Source organism: Manis javanica, chromosome 4 (assembly GCF_040802235.1).
Source record: "Manis javanica isolate MJ-LG chromosome 4, MJ_LKY, whole genome shotgun sequence".
NCBI classification, from domain to species: Eukaryota; Metazoa; Chordata; class Mammalia; order Pholidota; family Manidae; genus Manis; species Manis javanica.
In genome coordinates this window covers 163,197,538-163,221,625 of record NC_133159.1, presented here as the reverse complement: position 1 = coordinate 163,221,625, position 24,088 = coordinate 163,197,538, and the positions used below count along the sequence as shown (strand labels likewise).

Here is a 24,088-nt window from a genome sequence, read left to right as displayed (position 1 = left end):
AGGCCCTCAGAGACTACAAGTGTACTACTGACCATTGTTTAAGACACCATGAGTCACTAGAGGTGGGGGTAGGGGACACCACTGTAAATGGGTTCCAGGCATCATGAACTTATTCCTCCCTCAACAACCATTTATGAAATGCCTCTTCAAGAAATATAGTCCCAGTCTCAGCCTAGTTGAGGCAGACACAGGCTCTTAATTAAATAAGTACAAGGAAGGCTCTGCAGAGAGAGTGCTGTTGGGTTGAGTCTTGAGGATCAAATCAGCCTCAACCAGGACAGACAATGGGGAAGGGTATGTATACCAAGCAGAAGGAACAGCACATGCAGACACCTAGAATCAAAGGACAGCAGGTCATTTCCAGAAACTGGTTCTAGTTTGCTAAGGCTGGATTACATGAACCTCAGAAGGGAGAAGGCACATCAGGAGGCCAAAAGAGCTTGGCAGAGGCAGCGGCTAGAATCTTTGTCTGCCTTGTTGAATTTTTATTTTGATCTGAAGATTGTGAGGAGCCACTGAAGGGCATGATCAGAGCTATGATTCCCAAAGATTGTTCTACATCCTTGCAAGACATGGATTTCTAAGGCCAGTCAGTGAGGTCCTCCCTTCAAGTGACAAAGGCAGGTTGGGAAGCGGCAATGCTGAGTCTGTCACTCTTTAGCAGACCAAACAGGTACATGGGTGGCAAGGGAGGGGGCAACAAGGATCACTCCCTCCTGGCTTGGGGACTGGGCAGATGGAGGGGCCATCCACATAAGCAAAGGAGGAGAAGGTGGGCAAAGGCTAAGTCTGCAGAACTTCCCAGGGGAGAGAGAAGCTGAAGTTGCAGTTGGGCTGGAGACCAGCAGGTGGCTCAAGAAGCCAGTGGAGGGATGAGCTGGCTCAGGAGGGCATGCGGAATGTGAACAAGAGGGCCAGGGTGGGTGGGAGGGATGACAGATGGAGGGCACAGAACAAGCTCTGGAGCAGCCTGACATGAAGTTCACTGGATGCGCCCCTCTGCGTGCTGCAGCAGATAGTCCCTAAGGAGCAGGGGCAGTGGGAGGTGGGCAGCAGCCTATTGGCAGTGGCTACCCAGCTGAGCATGCACAGCCAGCCGGGCCAGGTGCTGTAGCTTCCTGGGCTAGTTCACCCTGCACAGGGCCAAGATGTAAAAGGCTTCATGCTCCTAGTCCAGGAATGGAACAGGGTCAGATGGCCCAACACCCTTGACTCTGTCCTTCCATCTGGTGGCAACTTAGTGGTGGAGGCTCTGGGATTCTACAACATGCACCCACCTGGATATTTGGTACATTGCTAGAGGACTCAGATTCAGAGCTAGAGAAACCCTGCAGGGGCCATGGAAGCTGGGACCACACTGTCAGGCAGGGTCTCAGCCATGTCTGTACCCCACCCCACTCCAAGATGCTGGCACAGTGCCCACTGAGTCAGAAATACCTGAGAAATGTGTTGATGCAGATGAGAGAGAGGCTGGAGAGGAGTGTGGAATTAAAGGTTGTTCTGAGCTGCTGGAGGGCAGGGAGCCCCTGGAACCCAGGGGTTTCATTCTGCCCACCCTCTGGCCCAGGGGCCCTCATGTTCCTCCCTCCAGGAAGCCCATCCTGGAGGGATAGACCTGGGACTCATCCTTCCTATCCTCTCCCAGGGCCCAGGAAGGAGCAGTGCCCCTGGGATGGACATACTTGCCACAGCTCTGGGAGCACTGCCTCAACCCAGGTATCACAGGATGAGACACAAGGGTAGGCATTAAGCAGGACTTCCAGGGCCCAAGGGAAGTTGGCACAGTGTTTCAGCATCTAAGAATCGAAAGAGGATTGCAAGGGCACCATGCCTCTCCCAATGAAGGACAGACCAAAGTCCAGCCTAAGCCAAAGTCCCACACACACCCAAATTTGGGAGGCTAAGGTCTGAGTCTCTCTTCATCCTTTCCTATACCTCAGTTTACCCCACTTACAAGTGTGCTCCAACCTCTTGGCCCCAGCCAATTATTTTGAGAGCTCTTTTCTGCTCTGGACATCCTCCCCTATAGCCCTCACTGGTCCTTCCCAAGATAGGGACAGACCTCTGGGGTGCTCTCATTCTCTTGGCCCTTCCCCCACAGCAGGGCAATTCCAGCCTCAAGGTCTCCCACCCAGCTGGAGCCTCCTTTCCCAGGCCCTCTCCCCACACCTCAGGGCAGACAGGCTGGGCCCTGTAGTCCAACAGCACTGTGAAGAGGACCCCAGGCTCCCCGTTGGGGGGATCCTGGACTGCCTGCAGGACACAGTCCATGGGAGTGTGGCTCACCCCGCTGGGGAGTCCAGCGCAGGCCCTGTGGAGCGCAGCAGCTCCGCCAGGCCCCCACAGCCGTTGGCACAGGCATTGTACAGCAGCGTGTGGCACTTGCACCCAGCTTCCCAGGCATCAGCTCCTGCCTCTGGGAGCTGGCGCGCCACTGCCTGGTGCTGCCAGCTGCCACCTGGACCCTCTGCCCTTGCGCACGCTGCGTTCAGGGCCGTCCCGCCCTGGCTGGTCCGCAGGCCCATGTCGCCCAGTGCTCCAGGTAGAGAGCCATGTGGTCCTCCAGGCCTCGCGTTGCTGCCACTTGCAGGGGCATCACCTCGCTGTCCTGCTCTGCCCAATCCATTCACAGTTGCTCCTGCCTCCAGCAGCAGCTTGGAGCATCTAGGGGCAAGGCCCAAGGCCCAGAGACAAATCCTGAGGGACCAAGGCCTGGTCTGAGAACCTGTCAGCCTGCTGTCATCCCTTACCCTCTTTATTCCTACACCCCCCACCACCCCTTGAGAGGAGCCTGGTGTCCACTATCAGACTCACAGACGCCCCAGGACAGACAGCGGAGGTGGAAGGCCCATCAAAGGCACCAGGAGTATTTTCAGTTTTCAGGAAGGTCACAGTGTGGTCAAAGGCTCACAGCAAGTTAGTGACTGTGCCAGAATTAGTACTCAGTAATACTCAAACAGTCCCTCCCAGATTCTACCTTATTACTCCCCAGTGGGACTGGGACCCAGAGCTCCGGTCTCCTAACATTCTGATAGCACTAAAAGTTTTGAAAACCCACCACTGTGTGCACTATGAGCCAAAAAAAGAAAAAGAAATGAAAGTTCTAATACCTATTTCCTGCCTCCAAACATGAGGATCACTCTTCCAGAAGAGCCACACCCACTCAAGCAAGGAGGTCACTGGGGGGCCTGCCTGCACCACTCTCCCTGAGGGAAAACAGAACCAAACAACAAACACCAGGTTTTAAGGAGCACATTTCACAGTCTTCTAGTTCCTGGAAAAATTTCTGTCCAGAACACTGTTGAAATAAATAGGAGTCATTAACCACCGTGGGATAAACCAATATACAGCACACTAAATGAATGATAACACTAAACTAATAGTAATTTATAATTAAAAAGCCACAGTGGTAGCCATTGGAAACTTAGGAGCAGATTTATCAGCCCTGATGAACCCCTGATGACTAAGTGTTCTTCCCCAAAATGGCCAGAATTCCAGCTCACCCTTCAGAGCACATGTCCAGTAGATGCTTTGCTCAGAGGCCAAGGGTTGAGTAGTAGCCAGTTATCCCTAAACTACTGAATTTATTTCCTTGGTAAATTCTAATCATGGGTTAATTTGTATCTCTAAATACTAAATTTAAATCACACTGAAAAACTCACTCAATAGGGCTCTAGTAAGTAGAACTATTCTCACATATGTGTTACATGAAAAAAAATCAAGATCATAGAATAAAATATGGAGTACAATTTCATTCCATGAAAGAAAAAATAATTGTATGTGTGGATATATGTTCAGAGAAAAAATTGCATTAGAACATAACTGTGTTCCTATGTAATTAGTATGTTAATATAATTTTAATTCCAGAAAGACCCACAAACCATGACGTATGCCTCATCTCTTGTTTAAGAGGGAGTTAGAATGGGCAGCAGGAAGGGATGGTCCAGCCTAACGTCTGGAGAGAGGGGATGGGGCCGAGACTCTCCCCCTCCCAACTCTGCTCCCTCTTTTCTCTCCCTCTACTTGTGCCCCAACTTGGTACTCCCTACCCTGTCCAGCTGACCAGGCCAGCTGGTGGCTCACAGTCTCCACAGTCATGTTGCCAGCCTCTTCACCCTGGCACAGGGCTTGGACCTGCTGCAGGTCGCCAAAGAACAGGGCACTGTGGACAGCAGAGTCTCAGCAGGAACGGCGAGGCCTAGTGAGTTGGGCCCAGGAACCTGGGGGGCACCTGTAGGTTTGGCACTGCTGGACCGCTGCCCGCTGCCAGTCCTCCCACTCCAGCCACTCCCGCTGCAGGCGGAGAGCGTGCGGTGTGGAGGAGGTGAAAGGGAAGGTCTTCTCTGCCATGGGTAGGGGCCAGGGGTCTGGGCAGTGGCAGCTGGGCAGAGCCAGGTGTCCTCAGCCTAGCTACCACTGTTGCTCTGGGAGCCACCCTGCCCCCTCACTGATGACCCAGAGAGGAGCAGCTGGGGCTATAAATAGGCCCTTCCCTGCTCTGATAAACATGAGTTGCCCAGAGTCATGACCCTGGTACAGAGAAGGTGCTGGGCCAACCCCTACCCCTGCTGATACCCTCCAATTGAGCAGTCAGCCCTCAGCTGAGGCCACCCCTAACCCCAGGGTCTGCATCCTCTCATTTCTCTGGATTGAGCGTCTTGGATTGGCAAGGTGCAAGATGCATGAAACAGTCAATAGGGAGGTGGACAAGAGAGGGAGGAAGAGCCAGAGTCCCCAGACTCTCCGATGTGGGCTGGAGGGCACACCCCAGCCCAAGGACGAAGGGCAGGTAGGGAGAGAGTTTGAACAGCTCTTCCCAGGATCTGTAATAATAGCAGTAACTCTGCACATATATGCACGGGGCTTTACAATATTTAAATCACCTTTATATCCATCCTCACTCCAGTGACCGTACTTCCTGACTTGCTAGGTAAACAGTAAGCTTGGTTCTGACAATAAATTACATGATCAGGCTAAATGTCACAGCTGAACATCTCTGAGATGGGTGGTCTTATGTCCATTTTACCAATGAGGAACTTGAGGCTTAGTAAAGTAAAACAACTTGCTCAAGGTCACAGTTTGTAAGGAGCAGAGCCAAGACTAGGACACCAGGAGGCCTGACTCCACAGACGGTACACTTTGGCTCCAGCTGCTGTGGTCATGTGAGGGTGAAGACAGTTGTGAGGTTCTCCCCACTCCCCAAGCAGGGCTGCATGGTCTCAAGAAACCGCCTTCACTGAGTCTTGTTTTTTTCCCCCCAGCACCTGAAAGGGCTCACATGCCTGCCTGAGGAGGGCCAAGGGGCTGACTTCACAACTCTGGGGACTCTGACCAGACTTTCAAACCACAGACCCATTGGCCCTCGGGAGAGCGTGGCTCTGCTTCCAGGAGGAGCCTCTAGGGGGAAGAATGAGGCTGGGAAACAGCACGAAGTCGGGAGGCTGCCCAGCCGCGGAAGGGAAAGGAGGGAGGAAGGCCAGCCCTGGCCTCAGGTCTCCTAACCTGGAGCTCACAGGGTGTCAGCAGGCTGACCCCATGGCCATTCAGGGAAGGGCTGGTCTGCCATCGTGCTGCACCCCCACCCCACCCCCGCTACCGGCTCCTCTGCCCACTGTCCTTCTCCTCCCTGCCAGGCAGCAGCGCCTGCTCAGTTATCCCTAACTTCATCTCCCTGGTCTCCTCACGAAGTTAAGTTCTAGCTCCCATTCACCACCTCAATGCCTCTAACCTGGACAGCCCAGTGTCCTACCTCATGCTCTTCCATCTGGCCACGTTCCCTCTGTTTCACAGCCCAGATGGAATGATCTAAAACAGCTAATTTTCAAGCATGAAACTTTGGCTGACTTTGACACCTGTCCTTTCCAACTAAGCCCGATTCCTTGGTTTGCTCTAACCACATAGCATTCCCATGTGGCTCCTCACCCTTCCCCTCTGCCTGGAATTCCCTCTGCCTCATTACTCAAAGTCTACCTCAAAGGTCACCTGCTCTGGGAGACATTCCTATGGCAACCCCAGGTCCCCCACCCCTACAGTTCCAGCCGCTCCCCAACCCATGCTCCTGAACGATTTCATATGCCTTTTGTAAAGCCCCTGTTTCAGTGTACTGTGAACAGTCTGCCATGCCAGATGTGGGCTCCAGAGCAGGACCTGAATTTATTTGGTTGGATATCTGGTATCCAGCAGGACCTGTCACATGGTACGTCTGGACATTGTGTTTGGAAGCACTTGCTCGTAGCAGGCTGGCTTTTTATGTGTAGCGCATTGACAGAGGGCCCCTGTCCTCTGCCACAGCAAACATTTATCAGCCTGCCCAAGTGGGTGGAAGCCTGACTGCTTCCAGCACTGCCCTTACTCTGCCGTTCACCCACTCTGGCCCCAGCTTGGTGGTGGCATCCAGGGTGGGGGATCCCAGAGGAGGAATGAGATCATGTGCAGTGAGGGTTTGGAGATCCTCAGAGAAAGGCACTTTTATAAAAAGCAGCTGTGATTAACTCTGTTGGAACCCATTCGATATTTTAATTGCCCCGCCAACGGCCAGGCTGAGCACCCACAGCTGGGTTCCCAGAGTTGGGAGCTGGCAAGGCAGGTTGGGCCAAAAGCAGGGTGGGTGTCTCCTTCCTCCTGAGACACACAATAGTCATGGCCTTTGGGGCCCAGGGATGTGCACCCGAGTCTCTGCAGCCTTCGTCACATATGCCCGAAGATGCCCTGACTAAAGCTCAGGCCCCAGAGATACCATGTTATCGCCTGTCCTTAGCCTTAATTTCCTGAGGGCCAAAAAAGGAGGCCTTTACCTCAACCCACACAGGAGCCCACAGGGAACCCAATTCGACAGGCAGGAACAGTGCCAGGCGATTGGACACCTCTACTGCCTTCTAAAACTCAGAGCCTGTGGGGAGATGAAGCACCACAGGAAACCAGGGCATCTGTCAGGACTGTGAGCAGTGGACACTAGGGCCCCAGGAGGCTGGGTGGGGAAGGCCTCTGCAGGCCAGGGGCACGCGGTGGCTTAGGTGCAGAAGACCACACAGCATAGGTAGGATCTGGCCCAACTCTAAGCTATGCAGGCAGAACTGAGGAGTTATCAGCAGTGGGTTGAGGAGAAAGAAGTGCAGGTCTGCTCAGGTAGTGTGAAGGGGCAAGGGTGCTAGTGAATTTGTCTCTTCTTGCTCGTGGGCTTGGAACACAAGTCTTCTAGAACAGGGCCCCACTGCGACCTGCGACCAGCTACACATGGAGTTCTTAAAGCACTTGCTCACATCAGCCTGTCTGGGAAAAGGGAGATTAGTATCTTCCCCCAGAGCAGCACACTGGAGGCCCCAGACTCACGGGTGTTTGGTGAAGGCCAAGGCTGAGGCAGGGCAGGCAGGTGGTCAAACTGGGATCTTTAACCCACACCCCATAACCATAAATTGGGAGGTTCTTCCTTTCTTCCCTTTATTACAGAAAACAAGGTTGACAACTTGGTATGATTAGGCTTTTTACCCCCTGACCATGCCCCTTTCCCAACTCTGGTCTGAAAGGTAGTATAGAAAGCTACAGTGACAAAGAGTTACTTGGCAACAAAATAAATAAACTAGTATTGAATTAGAGCCCAAAGTATAAAATAAATACCCAGGAGTCCATACTGATATAAATGGATGACTGAATAAAAAATGAAGGAGAGTAGACCAATCTCCCATGCAGAAGAATTCTAAATAATCTATGTAGATACTCTGTCCTTAAGGAATCAGAACATAGCTCCTCATTCCTTAAGTGTGGGCTGCACATAGTGACTTCCTTCCAAGGAGGGCAGTCCGGAAAGGGAGAAGAAACAGTATGTAACTTTAGTCAAGAAACCTGACAAATCCTACTTCAACCAGGTGATCAAGGTCAACATCAGCCCTTTTTATGATGTGATGAGAATAGGACCTTGCGTCTGTGATCTTCCTCCCCAAAACATATAGCCCCAGTTTGCTAATGAAAAGACATCAATTTCCAATAGAAGAGCATCTGACAGTATGCCCAACCCAAAGTTCTCAAAGCTTTCAAGGTCATAAAAAGCAAGGGTCTCAGAAACTGTCACAGCCTCAAGAGGAGCCTAAAGAGACACGATGACAAATGTAATGCAGGGTCCCAGAACAGAAAAACTGAGTACATCTGAATAAAGTATGGAGCTCAGTTAATAATCATGGATCAATACTGGTTCTTCAGTTGTGACAAATTTACCATACTAATGTGAGGTGGGAATAACAGGGGAAACTGGATGTGGGGTACATGGGAACTCCCTGTAATGCCTTCATAATAATTCTATAAATCTAAAACTGTCCAAAATAAAAAGCTTATTTAAATAAAGAGAGAGAAAGAGAAAGAAAATGAGTAGTGTGGCTCTTCCCTGGCCCAAAGTGCCACTGGCAGGGCAGACAGGACAAGCAGAAGCAGGGGTGGAAAAGAGAGAGACGCAGGTGAAGCAGGCAGCTGCTTTATTTCAGAACATGGCACAACGGCCACTCCCCTGCCTCCACACCTGGGAACCTTGGGTACAGGCAAGCTGGACAGCTACAAGCCTCAAGAGACAAAGCCCAGGGAAGTCTGAGTGTGTTCCTTCCCTGCCCAAGGGGACAGGTCACTGCTGCTGTGGCGTGGCTCCTCGGCTGTCCGGGAATTAGGGAGTTAAGAGACTGGGCCAGCTGTCTAACTTTAAAGTCAAGCTGAGGTGGGAGAGTGATGCACCTTCCCTGCTGGCAGAAGAAGGAGCAATGCACCCAAGACCCTGGAGGACAGAGGGCCAGGGAGCCAGCTTGGGGCCAAGTCCTGGTAGGCCAGAGGGAGAGCCAAAGGGGTGGCAGTGCAGAGTCTGAGGGGTGAGGCATTCCTGGGAAAGCATTCAGGCGGAGGTAGCCACAGAAGTCCCGAGCTTCGTCTATTCTCCAGTTTTGCTTGTCTTCCTCTCAACCTTGGACATTATCAGACACAACCAGAGCTTTGCCCGGGTGCTGAGAGGTGCTCGGCTCAGGGTGGGTGCCCTGCCCTGGAGCAGTCCCAACCGCTGGTCCCACAGAAGAAGTCCTCAGGGAGCTCACTCAGGAGTCCATCCAGGTCATCTGCAGGGGAATGGAGAGGCAAGTAGATTTAGTGACACATTAGGGTTCCACGTAACTCAGGACCAAAGCTCTTGCCCTTCAGGAGGGCCTGGACTTGGCTGCACAGTCGGGGAGGAGGCTCCCTCTGGGCAGTGGTGCCTGTGCTAATGGGCCTGAGGCTAGCCTGCCTTCCATCTTCCCTGTTAGCCACATACCCATCACAGCAAAGCGCTTAAGACCATTCTGTTAAGAGGCTCCCCTGGGGCTTCAATGTTTCGTCTCTTCCCATCCAGAGACATGCACAGTGCTTGAGAAGAAAGGCTTCAGATGTCCCCTAATGCAGCCCTCTCATGGGGTAGGGGAGAAATAAAGCTGGGAAAAGGCATTAGAGGTGTACAGAACCACGCTGTTCATTAATCTGGTTTCTCCCCTGAAGAGTGGGAGACAACATCATCCGTGTCCCCAAGGTGCCTCTGTGGGCACAGGAAATAAAAGTCACTATTCCTGACTACAGTTCTTGCATGGGGCCTGTAGCTGAGAACTAGAAACAGGGCTGACCTTCGTAATCCCTATGCTACTATTACTGTTAACAACAGCAGCTAACACTTGCTAAGTGCTTGCTCTGTGCCAGGCACAGGGCCACACGTGTTACACTCATCACTTCATTCAGACTCACAGTACCCCTTCGTAGGGAATCCATGGTACTTCCGGTTATAATCCCCACTTCACCTGAGAGAACAGGGTTTAAAGAGGTCAGACAACTTGCCCTTGGTGAGCATACTCAAAATTCCATCTGACACCACAGCAACAGCTTCCAATCAGGAAATTCCCGCTTAACGGATGGAATCAGGCAGCCCTAAGACTCAGTCAGCCTGGAAACTAACCTGCAGACACTAGGACCCGGGCCGGCGCACAGGACTCGATAAACATTGCTCCTGGAAGGATAGGAGTCAGCTTGGGGCCATTCCAAATTTAATTAGGGGGGCCAGCACTGTACTCAGGAAAGCAGGGCTAGAATTTGGTTATAACAAAAAAAGTTGCCCCTCACTAGCCACAGTATTTGGATATACACTATAGTATTTGGAGAAACACTATGTTAGATGAAGGGGAATGAGCAGTCAGTGTGGGCCTAGGACACCTAAAGTCAAAGTAAGAATGAGTCTTTGTGCAAGTAGGGACTCTGTGGCATCTTACTACACTGATGGACAGTGACTGCAATGGGGTATGTGGGGGGGACTTGATAATATGGGTGAATGTAGTAACCACATTGTTTTTCATGTGAAACCTTCATAAGAGTATATACAAATAATACTTAATTAAATATATATATATATATATATATATATATAAAGAATGAATCTTTGTATCTCCGAGCCCTGTCCAGCCACCACTAGCAGCTGCCTGCTTGGCAGGTCTGTCCCTACAGTAGAGATGTGAATGTGACACCAGCCACAATCTCCAGGCAACTCTCTTCACTCTTATTCCATGACCACTAGCAACCTCCTGGTGATGGTTTGGCTTGTCATCAAGCTTACTTATAAGGAGAGAATGCAAGATCCAGAGAAGATCCCAGCATAAGGAGTAAATACTTTTTCATAAGATACAAATAAATGGACTCTGGTTTATCCATCATCTCCTGTGAATTTGGTTAATGTGGGACACCTATCCATAATCCTATGAACTTTGGGGCCAGGCAGGATAGAATTTATGGAATCCAAAGCCAAGGACCAGACCTGGGCTATGCGAGCTTCACCTGGGTGATGCTACCTCCTTAGGAAGAAGTTGGCCCTCCCTGAGAGGTCTGTATTCGGGCCTCGCAGACCTGTATCCTCATCCCACCCCAACCCATGGATGTCTGATTTGTCAGTGCTGTCTGGAGGGCTTCTGAACTTAGGTTGGGGAAATCTGCCTCTGTGGTCTAGCCATGAGCCCACAAAAGACTCAGAGCATGGCACAAGGATGGTGCCAGTCCATCTCCTCCTTGTAGCTAACAGCACATGGCTCTGAATTGTGCAGGTCTGAGGGTCACACTCTATTGGCTTCATGTGGCCCCTCTTACACTGTTAATTAGTGTGTGGCTTACAGTCTTGTCAGAGAAGACACCACATCTGATTTCTGTAAAGTTCCATAAGATCCAAAGACTCACAGAGGGAGGAACAAGAAGCAGCCAGAACAATCTGGCTGAGCTGTTCAAGAGGAAATAGAACGTCCTTTATTCCTGGGCAGGCTGCCTTTCTTACCTGCTTCTGGGAGTTCTTCCTCAGAGGGTGCTCCTGCGTCTGGGTTCCGTGCTGTTATGTGGCCTTTTCTAGCCTTCATGTTTTCATGTTGGAGGCCATGGAAACTTCCTGAATCCTGGGGACAGAGGATCCAGTTACCAAGGCCTGTGTCTCTGAAATCCCTCAGATAGTACCATTTCTGCCTAGACAACCTCCAAGGAATAAGTAGGTCCTCAGGAAAGACAGAATGGAGTGTGGCAAGGGCCAGCCATCCACACCCATGTTGCAAAAGGGAGCTGAAATGCCAAATACCCAAAACAGCAGATAATTTAAAAAATAAAACACTTTATGGGCTGATTTTCTTTCCTAGTTCTGTTGGTAGCTGATGTTTTAGGGAATCTATGTAACTAGAGCAGAGAGTAAAAAGGCCATTTAGAAATATGGTAAGAAGTTAGCCTGGGATTAAAAATTAGCTGTTAACAATCCCCAAACTAGCTAATATTTGGACAGGTAATTAAAATTAGTAATTAAACCCTTAACCATGGTTACTTAGCTTTAGGGCATGGGAGTAGGGAAGGGTAAATTTCATGTTTTGCTTTATTCTGTACCACTGCAATTTTTTCCATGAGTATGGATGACTTGAAACTGAAAACAAAAATAAAGATGACTTTGGGGGTATTTTGAGAGAATGTGGAAGGTTAAGGGGAAGATGAGAGAAGTGGAAATAGCAAGTTAGAGCTAAAGGTAAAACCTGACAAGAAGTCAGAGTCTAACCCACTCATTTTACAGATGAAGCAACAGCAAGGGAGAGGACAGGACTTGCCTGAGGTCATGTGACAGATTACCAGCGAAGCGGGGACATGACCCAGGTCTCCTGACCCCCAGCCTAGGATCCCAGGAAGGGTGGGGGTGGCCACAGAGGGGACACTGTGTGCCAAGTCAAGGCCAGGCTCTGTACCCTTACCCTGGAGTGGAGCTGCCTGGAACCCCCAGTCTCTCTCAGATCCCAAAGCGGGTGTGTGGCTCACCTGACAGGCCATCTGCAGCTCACTGTTCTCTGCATCGCCACCTGTAGCAAATCTGCCCCTTAGTCACTTCCTGAGGGCCACTGCCCTATGGTGGACCCTCAACTTGGTTAGTTCAGAAGTGACTCCAACCCTCTCTGATGTTCAACCCTCCTAACCAGACACTCAGAATGTTTCTCTAAGTCCTGTTACTGTGCCATCTGGCAGGCAGCTGGACCAGGGACAGGATGAGGTGGCCCTGTCCCCAAAGGCATCTCTCCACACCTCTGCTCCTCAGGGTGGAGGGCAAGATATCAGAAGATATAGGCAGAAAATGGCTCTACCAGTCCCCATTCCATCTTGTTCCTCTTACCTTGGGGAAAGGCTGAGGAGGCTTAAGGAAGTTCCCATCCCCAGAATCTGGGCTGTAAATATGGACCAGGTTGTTGGGTGTCACGTTGAGGTAGTGATTTCTGAGTGAAGGAGAAAACACTCCAATCTGGAATTGAGGAAGGGAAGGTCAGTGCCCTGATGGAGTGCTAGGTGCTGCCAGATGGCCACCTGGTCCCCACCTGCCTTTTCCTTGGTGACTGCTGTACCAGTGTCACACAAATTGCTCCTGTCCCATCCCTGGTGACAGAGTAGAACCACTTATTACATCCTCCTCACCTCATGGCACAAGCCCCATCCCCAACCAGCCCTTAAGAATGGGAGTCAGGCCTTTACTCAGCTCCAGTAAGCCAGGGTCTAGCACAGGGTCTAGCACCCCTTGCCTGGGTCCTGGGAGGGAAAGACGCCATACAGGTGACCTGGGGGCCTTCTCCAGGGTGGGAGGAAAGGTGAGCAGGTCTCCAAAGGAGCCCCCCTACCTGCTTTAGCAGCAGCACTGAACCAGGCTTCAGCTCATTCTGGCGTGTCTCGAGCAGGAACCTGTGCATGGTACCCTGCATTTCTCCTGCAAATACCACATGGCCCATCAGTCTCAGGGTCAAGGACAGTGCAAGTGACTGGTTTGGGCGCTCGCTGGGAAGCAGGCTGCTCATTGCCTCAATCTTCCCATCTGCAGATGGAGAGGATGACTCCTCCTCACCTCCTGACCTCAATGGAGGCCACTCATCAGACACTCCCAAGACCTAACTCCTCACCCGTAGGGTCCTTGAAAACCACACTGGCATCCATTGTGCTCCGAGTTAGGGACTTGATCATCACTGCCATGTTGGGGACCTTGTTCCTGGGAAGCTGCTTCAGGGCTGCCTGGTTACAAGAGAGGCATTTGCTGAGTATGCCTATAAGGTTCCCAAGTGTGCAGGGCAGACCAGGGGGTGGGAGAAGGGCAGACAAGTGTGATGATCTTCCTTTGTGGAGGGCAAAGGGGTGGTTTAAAGGGCTCATCCCATCTCCCTCTGGAAAACCTGGAGCTGGCAGGTCCTTCATTTCTCTCCCTGCCTCCTTTCTTGAGTGTGTACATATTCATACAGAGCTCTACCATGGCAGGCAAGGATATGTTAGCACATGTACTAACATGTGTCTGCACCTGACCCTTGACCTCTGGGAAGAGCTAAGGGTGCTGATCCCACCCCATCTAGGGCCTGGATATGCACAGACATGGCCCATAGCCTACTCTCTCCTTCTGCTTATGGCCAGTACTGTGGATAGTAGTGAGAAGGTGAGTGTGGAAGACAACCAAAGAGACTTCAGGGTGCTATGCAGAGACAGGTTTGCAGGGAGAGGGAGCAAACAGAGTCCCTTTCCTAAGGGGGAGTGGGACTGCAGGCTAGGGAAAGGAATAAAAATGGTCTCATCTTCATACCAGGAGCCTTACCTTCCGCAGCACCATGATGATGCTGTAGGTACAGAGGAAGCAGCTGGGGTCTCTCTCATCCAGGCCCAGAGCAGATTTCATGGCCAGCCATGGTCCTCGCCCAAAATCCTCTTCCACTGATGCCTGGGAACTCGTAACAATCTGTCACCACAGAGCAGAGAATGCCTGTGTTAATGGATCCCTGACTGAGACAGCTGGAGGGGCAGGAGATGAAGATAACTCCTGTAGCACAGAGGCCGCAGTTTCTCTCTCATCTTCCAGGTTAGAAAGTGGTATGTGAAATCTCATTGCATATCGTATCTTTCACTCAGCAGCAACAGCAAAGGTGCTCTTTATTTTAAATCAGGTCCTGACTTAAATTACATTGAAGCAAAAGGCTATCCAGAGTAGAACCACTTACAAAAGACTTGCCTCTTGTAAAAGACTTGAAAAGTCTTAGAGCTAGGAGCCCCACATACACTTGCACAGTCCCAGAGTGCCTTAGTCATTTCAAAACAAGTTGTATTTTAATTGGGATGCCTGTGGCTCTATTAACCTCCTTATATTAAAAAATGCTTTGAATCCAGATGAGTATTTATTTACGCTTGGATCTGAAATGGTGGCTCTCTGGAATTGCAGCCAAGAGAAAAACGGCTAGAGAAAATTGAAAGCAAAAGTGGGTCTAAGGCAAGTAGTGACTCACTGATGGACAGTGACTGCAATGGGGTGTGGGAGGTACTCGATGATATGGGTGAATGTAGTAACCACATTGTTTTTCACCTGAAACCTTCAGAAGAGTGTATATCAATGATATCTTAATTTAAAAAAAAAGTGGGTCTGAGGGGAGGGCAGGTCAGCCAGAATCCCAGCGAGGCTGGAGGATGGTTCTCATCCACCAAAAGGGAACCCACTGGAGGCAAGGAGAAGACCGATCCCTGCCAGCTCAATTCCCAGAAATTTAAGGAAGCGTTCTTGAGATACAATTTCCTAATACTTATTATAGTCTCCACCCCTGAGGAAGGATTAGCTGGGCTTTTCTTAGATGGGAAAAAAGGCTGGACCCATGGCATTGGTTATAGACCAGTAGATGCCAGGATAGGCTTTGTTTTATGCCAGTAAGATTGCCATATCCCCAAACTGCCTTCCCCAAATGCCCTTAGGTGTGCAATCCCAGGGAGTGGCCTAGAGGCATCAACTTTCTCACCTCCTGAAACTTGCAGGGATATCCCTCACTCTTAAATGATGCCCAGGAAGTTAACATTTGCCTGGAATTGGTTACCTCTGTCCGGAATTTAGCTAGCGCCCCATGAGTCGGAGTCTGGGGTGTGGAAACCATGATCTCCTCCAGATTCTTCCCACTGTGCTGCAACAGGAGAGAGGAGGAGGCAAGAGCAAGCTCAGCAGTTGTTATTTACAAGTACAGCTTCTTGTCTGGGTTACATAATGAGCTCAGGAAACTATCAGGGACAATTAACACATATTACATCTCTCCTAACGAAGTCTCAGGAGCCTCGCTGGCAGCTCAAAAAAGACACTTTGGGGATTGTTTTGGGAATGTGAGGAAGCTGGAGCTTGCCTGGGAGCAAAACCTAGGGCCTCCTGAAGAGGGCAATGACCCCAATAGAGGGGCCTGTGATATGCAAAGGGGCAGCTTTCCCGCAGCCCCTTCTCAGGGACCCAACCATTCCCTACAGAGATTCAGTCCAGGAGGAATACAGATGTCCTCTTTGAATTCTCTTAAAGTGCTAGGGAAGAGCAAGTAACATGTAGAAAATGTTTCAAACGCCCTTAAAATGCAAGCAAAGTGGCGCACCTATCACTACCAGACCATATCCTCAGCGTCCAGTTATCTGGGATCTGACCCAAGACTGGGTTGATGGGTCCTGTCCCTCTACCACTGCCGTAAGCCACACTCAGCCCAGCCCCAGCTTCCACATGTTGACCCCACACCCCAGCCACAACACTGTTCCGCAGATCTGCGAGAGCATCCTGTTCTTAAATCTTTGTGCCGTCTTCCCACTGCTGTTATGTCCTCCAACACACACACCTGTTAACCTCCTACACCCAGGGTCTCCCCGGCACCCAGGGGATGACCTCTACAGAATTACATTGTGCCTTTATGTGTCAGTTTGTTCCCATTTGCTTCTTTTACACTACAAGCTCCTTAGAACAGAAACTATTTCCATTTTACTCTCTATATTCTCAGTTCTGAGTAAATTGCTCAACGCATACAAGTCCTTAGTAAATATAATTGAATGACTGTCCCTGCCCCAGTGCTAGTAAACAGTAGGTGCTCAACAAAAGCATGAAAATTGTGAAGTGCTCAGCACCTTAAGCACCTCCCACTTCTTCTGACTTCTTCCACACCTTGAAAGCTCCCCCACCCCCCTGCAATTCCACCTTTTCTTCACTCCCCCTTGGGAGTGAAGATACGCCGGGGCTGGATGTTGCTGGAACTCAGCTTCTCTCCCTCACTCCATGATGTCCTGGATGGCTCTGGCTTCTGCCAGAGAAGCTGTCATCACGCACCTGGTGAGGCAGGATCCCGGCTGGGCCAGGGAAGCGGCGTGTTTTGATACGGGTGGGGGGGTGGGGGGGCTGCTGGGGTGTCCGGTTGGCAGCAGTGACCAGCTGCACCAGGTGGTTGGTGACTATGGGCGTCTGCAGTGCTGTTTGGGAAACCAGAGAGGAAAGGGGGCTCTTTGGAGCGCTGACAGGATACTCGACAGAAGACAATGGAGCTCGGGGTCGTACGGGCTCCCGAGGAAATAATCCAGAGATAGTCCTTGAGGGAGTAGAACAGCTTGAGCTGGGAGTTCGTGGTCCACAGAAATGAGGTTTGCCACTTAAGCAGGCATTTGGAGACTGGAATGACTGACTGGACCAACGATTTTGAGGGCTGCTCTGAACAGGCCTGTCAGCAGCTTGGAGAGGCTGGGGGCCTCGAAGAGGAGGACCTTTGGGACAGACTTCCCAGTGGGGCTGCTCAGCGGGAACTGTCGAGGCAGCTGAGCTAGGAAGACTCCCCATGGCACCAGGCCTCAAGTGGGGCTGTGGGGTCCCACAGTGGACAACAGGCCCTGAAGGATCACCCTGGGCTGAAATGATACCAGTTATGTGGGTGGCGGGCATGGGCCCCTTTTGGCAAGATCGGCTCAGAGCAGCTACTCGGGCCTTTTTAGCCAATACTAAGTCCTCCTGCTGCCAGGTAGGCAGGACTGCTGTGCCCTCACTGCTGACTCCAAGTGCCACCTCCACGCCAGGCCCCTCCAGGTCCATGCTTGCCAACACCTTATCGAATTCATCTTGTTCAGACCCCTCAAAGCCACCAATCACCTGCTGTTCGCTCTCAAAGGTAAGCAGGGGGTAAGAGGCTGAGGACTGGGGTCTTGCTGGTTCTTTGAGCACTTCTGTTAGTGTCATGCTTTTCTGGTCACCAGTCCAGCTGCTGGAAGTAGAGACAGGCCTCAGGGGAAGTATTCCTGTGGAAGGTGGAGCCCTGGCAGCCCTGGGCATGCTGGAGGTAGTAAGGAGGAGCCCCGGGGCTGGCAGGCCCGAGGCCTCTGAAGAAGCAGTGGGGCATGACGGCAGCTGCGTGGAAGACTGGACCTGCACAGCTTCCTGCAGCCTGGAAGAGCCAGGTCTCAGGCACCCACCAGTCACAAGGCTTGGCCCAGCAAACTGGTTCTCTGCATCCTCCACAGCAGACAAGAAATCCTACAAAGAAGAGACAGTGGGTCTTGGCACCTGGAGATCGAGAAACACTCTGCTTTCACAGTTTCAGGCATGTGGTGTGTATGTATGTGCAGAGACATGTAAGCAGGGAGCCAAGGCATGAAAGGCCGTGGTGGAGTCTTTTACTACCTTTGACCTTGCTCATGAGCTCACCACCAGGTTTCTGTGAGAAATACTCTAAGGCTAAGTCTTTAGGTAGCTTCTTTCTCTTTCTCCAGTCTCAGGCAGGAAAGGTACCCACAGCACCAGGTCCCAAGTGGGGTTTGGGGGAATGGCCGCAGCTGGGGAGTAGCTAGAGGAAGCAAATGTACCAGCGCACCAGAGTCAAACCAATCACTCACGGTCACCCACCCATCTCAGGAAAACTAGCTTTCTGGTGTCCAGCCCATGCAAGGGATCTGTCTGGTTGGTTGTACTGCCTGTTCTCAACCCATTCCTGACCCCACCTCTCTCTCTCTCTGTGTCTTTGTCTGCGCGCGCACGCGCGCACACACACACACCTTAGATTCAGCAAAATAGGCAGAAGTTAAATATAGCTTTTTAGGCAAGTTAAATTAAGTATGGATTCCAGTTGGAAAGCAAGGTGAGATTGACACCTTCAAGAGCAACAGACCTGTTCTGAAGGTGTTTTTCTTGAGTCAGAACTGCTGCTTTAACTGACAGGAAGGTCTCCTCCACCCCACCCCTGCTGCTGCATTGGACTGACTGAGCCGGAGGAAGGGTTTTTCCTGCTTGTATATTACCAGGGGAGTAGCACACTCTGGCAGGACTGCCTTAGGATTCAGCAATAATAATAATAATAATAATAATAATAATAATAATATCAGAATTACAGCAACAATAGAATCCTGCTGACCTGGAGGTTGATAGATCCCTTTTCCCCTGAACAGCTCACTCTCAGATATGATGTCACCTGCCTTGGGAAGGGGAAAAGGTCAGGTCATGGAGCAGAAACTTGAGTTGTCAGTCCTTCTCTCTTAATTCCATTGCTTGGCCTAGCAGCCCTACCATCACCTGGTAAGACCCAAGAGGGTCACTTTCACAGTCATTTTTTCAGCCTGTAATTCCACATCTCCAAAGCTGAAAGATAAAGACAAGGACACATGTCCTTGACAAAGCTGGCAGTTTTGAATTGTCTGTGAAAACAAAACTCAAGTCCCCAAGTGATAACAAAAACATCTAACATTTGAAACCTCACTGGGTGGGACCAACAAACATTTTACCAGAATTCTCACAATGGTCCTTGGAATAGGTACTATTATTTTTTCTTTACTGAAGTATTGTTGATATAATCTTGTATTGGTTTCAAAAATACAACACAAAGGCTCAACAGTTACTCATATTATTAGATCCTTACCCCTTCTAGTACAGTAACTGTCAACACAGAAAGATGTAACAGAATCACTGACTATATTCTCCAGGCTGCATTACTATCCCTGTGACCGACTTATACTATGATTGAGAATTTTTGTGCCCCTTTATCCCCCTCACCTTCCCCACCCACCCACCCAACCCAGCCCCTCCCCCATGGTAAACACTAGTCACTTGTTAGTGTCTATGAGTCTACTGCTGTTTTGTTCCTTCTGTTTTGCTTTGTTTTTGTATTCCAAAAATAAGTGAAAATCATACAGATTTGTCTTTCTCTGCCTGGATTATTTCATTGATCATAATACCTTCTAGATCCATCCATGTTGTTGCAAATGGAAGGATTTCCTTTTTTATGGCTGAATAACATTTCATTGTGTATACGTACCACATCTTCTTTATCCATTCATCTACTGATGGGACACTTAGGTTGCTTCCATAACTTGGCTATTGTAAATAATGTGGTGATAAACATAGGGGTTCCTATATCTTTTCGAATCAGGGGTTTTGTTTTCTTCAGGTAAATTCCTAGAAGTAGAATTAGTGGGTCAAATGGTATTTCTATTTTTAGTTTCTTGAGGAACCTCCATACTGCTTCCCACAGCGGTTGTACCAATTTACATTCCCACCAATAGTGTAGGAGGGTTCAAATAAGTACTATTATTATTCCTGCTTTATGGATGCAGAAACTGCGACTCAGAGAGGTTAAGTAGCTTCACAAAACCAGGACTAGAATCCTTACATGCCCTTGTCACTATGCCGTAGGGCCTCAATGAATGAGACAAGCCAGAGACTGAGTTTTAAGAGGCCTGAGGAAGGTCTGTTTTTCCCTTCAAACCTCAGGTTCCAAAGCCTTAAAGGAAAGGGAATGTGGGGCTGGGTGGCCAGAAAGGATCCCTGGTATAGCACTCATCACCACAGTAGCCACAAATCAGTCATCTTGACAAATTCTAAATATGACTTTTAAAGCAAAGTGCTGGGAGGCAAAAAGTAGGTTTGAATGGCTTATCAACAATAAAATAGAGCAATTTTATTCTATAAATGTATTTTAGTAGTTGCCATATATATTAGACTGGAGTCAGGGGACCAAGACTCATCCTGGCCATTGATACCCTATTTTTATGCAGGTTACTTTACTTTTTTGGGCTTTATTCACTTAAATCCTGCCTCTTTCTGAAAAGGATTTCAGGTAGCATTTTGGGCTTCCCAGACAAAATTATACCCACTGGAACTGAGCGGGAAGAGAGCTGTGCAGATCATTAGTTCAGTGGTTTCTGGCTTTACCCAGAGATTAGAAATACCACTGCCTGGCCCCATCCCCAGAAATTCTGATTTAATTGTTGTATGGCAGGACCTCCACAGGGATGATTCAAATGCCCCAGCTTCAGGTCTAGTCTAATCCCTCATCTTCTGAGCAAAGGGAGGGAAGGAAGAGCATTTGAGGCAGAAGGCAGCTCCTCATATTGTAGAAGAGAAAATGGAAGGCCAGAGAATGAAGCAACTTGCCCTGGCTCACATAGCCAGTTGATGAGCCCAGACCTCCTGCCATCTAGTAACTGCTGTCTCTGGCTCTTCCTACCTCCAGGATGTCATTATGAAGGTGAATCAAATCATCTGCGTGACAGTTGCCAGGCGAGGACCCTTACATTTTAAAGGTATGGCAATTAGGCAGCTCATCTTGCTGGTTTTTTGTTTCTAAGACAGTTAAGTAGGTTGTTTACATTTCTCATCATTTTCAGCCTCTCACAGATGAAAAAGATACACATGTCAAGTAAAAGGAGATGGGGACAGACTGCTCCAAAATGTTCTGGACCTATGTGTTTATATCTTAAGACCTCCTCTGCAGTCTCTGATCACCAACACTTCCTTACCTCATCTTCAAACTCCTCTTCCACAGCGAACAGCTTCTGCAAACTGCATGCCTGAAAGGAAAACAAAGCAATTGAGGTTAGAAGAGAAATAATTGTTTGCAAGTACATTCTGTCCTCCTCACCATGCTTCTTTCCAATTCTAACAAGACCATCAGGTGTACTGTTTGTTTTTGGTTTTTTTGGGCTAGTGTTGGGGGAGGAATAAGGGATGAGGAGAAAAGAGATGGGATTTACTTAAAGAATTAGATGACTTGGAGTCCTTTCTTATAAAATAATCCACTCAGATCCCTCTGCATTAATCTTGGAAGTGGGGAGGAGGCAAAGGGAAGGCTGCCAAAGGGAGTGTGGGTCACTCTTCAGACTCAGAAAACTGTGCACGTGGGTCTAAGGGTTTTGTAACAGCCCAAAGGTTTGGCCTGAGGAACCTTTGTCAAACATGAGACACTAGCATAAATCCAAGCATGCCCAGCACAGTGGCCTCGTTTCTGAAAGCTAAGCCAATGGTTTCCCTCTATCTAGTCCAATACCCAAAAGCTAGGGTCCCAAGCCTGGTGGTATGCCCAGTCCAGTTCTTTCCTTCTAGGCAGAGGGCTGCTGTGGTCAGCTTTTAGATGTGTGTCAAACACAGAGCCAAGGGCTGTGCCTAATCCCAGGGGCCAGAGCACCTCATAAAAACCTACAGTTGGGGTTACCTACCCGCCGGTCCTAGGATCAGAGTGGACGGGTTAGGGAGTGGGGGTCAGGCTCAGGAGGCATGACGGGGAAGCATTTAGGGGAAGGATGAAGTCCTAGAAGAGACGGAAGGCAACAGGAGGGAAACTGAGGCCCACAGGGAGGTGGGTGGAGAGGGCTTTCCCAAAGGTTTCCGGAAACGTCCGTGCCACGCCCAGACTAGAACCCAGATCTCCCGACGCCATCAAGCTTTCACCTAAATTCTCATCTGGCCCTGAAGCTCGTTCGGGTGAGGGCCTGGAACCCGGAAGGCAATTTCCGCGACCCCGGGGGACTACACAACTCAGCGGCCCTCGGCGCGGCATTACCATGGCGACGACGGGTGGGTTTCGGCCGCTGGGTTAGCCGGGCAGGCTGCGTCTGGAGGCGTCGCCAGGTACTCGGACTTGGCCAGGGAGGGAGGGTCGGAGTCTGGGAGACGATGTTTCTGGACGAAGTCGGGGAGAGAGGCACCTCTGCGACCTGGGAGGGGGCCGAGGGAGGGCCGCCGGGGAGCTGGGGGCCAGCACTCTAGGCCTCATTCGAAGCCGCCGCCACTCTAGCGTCTCCTCCCTCTTAAAGGGGTAGACCTATTTCTATCCGCCGAAAGAAAAGACAGTGATCCGCCAGCTTTCAGCCCGGGCCTTAAACGGAAATTGTTTGGCTCTCAGTCGCCCCCTAGCGGCCGCTCTGGCCCAGTCCGCTGGTTCAACTCGCGTTCAGGCGAGAGCAAGGTTGGCAATCTTGGGCTCCTTATGCCCAATCCTGCCCACCCTCCTCTCCTGTGTTAAGCGCACTAGGGACTGAGTACTAGAGCATGATGCTGCCCCATTGGTTCATCTGTCTGTTCATTTAGCCATCCATCAATTCAACCATCTATTCTCGCAACATATTTATTAAGCAAACATATTCTTAGTCTAGCTCATTTTACCCTTCATGTTTCAGTTGAGATCTCAGATCTTACTGTTACCTTCTCTCTCAAGTAACACCCTTTCCCATAACAATACTATCTACTTCTCAGCACTTTTCATAATTTATAATTGTCATGGTTTACATTTTTATTACATGTCTTCTTTATTAGAATATGAGCTCCATGAGGGCAGGGACCTTGCTTGTTCAACTTTGATTCCCCACCAGTATTCACAATGCTCAATAGAGTTATTGAATGAATGACACAGTGACTACTATGTATCAGGCACAGTGCTTTGACAATGGAGATAGAGAAATGAATAAGACTCCATGTGCCTTCAAGTTCACAGGACAGGGAGACACGGGTCAAAAGACAGAGTCCAGGAGAGTTGTGCAAAGGGATGGGCAGGAGCTCAGTGAGCTGGAAAGGCCAGCTCTTGTCATGAAAGCCTGCTGTGGTTAATGACCCTCAGTCCTACTTCAGTGTCTCTTCTTGCTTGTCACTACAGGAGTGACAACTAGGGCTGCATAGTTTTGAGGACTCAGAAGGCAGAAGGAAAGTAGCTGATTCAAGTTATGAATGATCTGATTGGAGCCAACCCAGGATCTCCCCAGGGGGCCTGGCCTGGCCTCACCTCTGGGCAGCCTATGGCTTCCATCATAGCTTCATGTGAACCATGTTACCTGTCATATGTCAGAATGGCCGTGGGAGGTGGAACCTGGACCCCTAACTCTTATCAATCAGGTTAGGAATTCCCTCAAGGCCTCTGTGCTTCTGAGCTGGGGAACAAAGCCCCATTTACAGGTCTCCTGATCTCGCAGGAATCCCAAACAAAGCTCATCTTGCCCAGCTGTGGCTAGTCCTAGAGACCCAGTTATAGGACTTCCCATGGGTTCGGGCTCTGTCAGCTCCAGCTGGGAGATCAGACTGCCCAAGCAGAATAATATGCACAATGAAGTTTACAGCTTCCAAGTTTAACCTTAGTTCATTTTGTCTTCACAAAGAATCCCATGAAGGGTAAGCAGCAGGTGTTACTTTACAGACTAGGAAACTGAAGCTCAGAAGGGGAAGGGACTCTTCAGCATCACAAAGTGTCTCAGTGGAGGATCTTCCAACGGGAAATCCTGTGTTTTCTCCTCCATCACTTTTCTAAGTTAAATGAATTTGGCATCTGTTGCCTCCACCTCCTGTTAGAACCTGGGCGGAGTTGGGGTCAGTAGCTGGAGCAAATGGAAAATGTGGACCGAGGACATTTCAGAGAGGGGTAGGTAGGACAGATGAGAAGGTTGTCTGTGATTTTAGACTTGGAAAGGACCCTCATGCTGAAGGGTTCCCCCTCTACAAATCAAATGTCTTCTCCTTCCTAATGCTGTCACCTGCATGTAAAAGCAAGGACTGGGGTTCTGTGTG

At 50.0% G+C, this 24,088-nt stretch overlaps 2 protein-coding genes across 3 annotated transcripts; both read right to left on the bottom strand.

The window, feature by feature from the left end:
• Positions 1-339: 339 nt before the first annotated feature.
• Positions 340-4,399, bottom strand: ASB16 (ankyrin repeat and SOCS box containing 16). Its single transcript, XM_036997292.2, is given in 9 exon segments — positions 340-1,168; positions 1,683-1,796; positions 2,170-2,306; positions 2,309-2,533; positions 2,536-2,623; positions 2,625-2,664; positions 2,912-2,924; positions 3,111-3,206; positions 4,050-4,399. Coding segments are annotated over 9 exon segments (1,200 nt in total). The 5' UTR covers positions 4,351-4,399; the 3' UTR covers positions 340-982.
• A 3,824-nt stretch (positions 4,400-8,223) lies between these two features.
• On the bottom strand, positions 8,224-22,336 carry HROB (homologous recombination factor with OB-fold). Of its 2 annotated transcripts, XM_073235681.1 has the most exons (11): positions 22,098-22,336; positions 21,058-21,108; positions 18,678-18,738; positions 16,616-17,803; positions 15,366-15,449; positions 14,108-14,248; positions 13,431-13,539; positions 13,155-13,240; positions 12,659-12,784; positions 11,303-11,417; positions 8,224-9,083 (listed from the first exon to the last, which is right to left on the bottom strand). In XM_073235681.1, exons 2-11 carry the CDS (start codon positions 21,060-21,062, stop codon positions 8,992-8,994), a joined length of 2,007 nt encoding a protein of 668 aa, XP_073091782.1. In that variant the 5' UTR covers positions 21,063-21,108; positions 22,098-22,336; the 3' UTR covers positions 8,224-8,991. The 2 variants fall into 2 exon arrangements, with proteins under 2 accessions (XP_073091782.1, XP_017536366.2); XM_017680877.3 differs by lacking the exon at positions 18,678-18,738.
• Between the last annotated feature and the right edge of the window lie 1,752 nt (positions 22,337-24,088).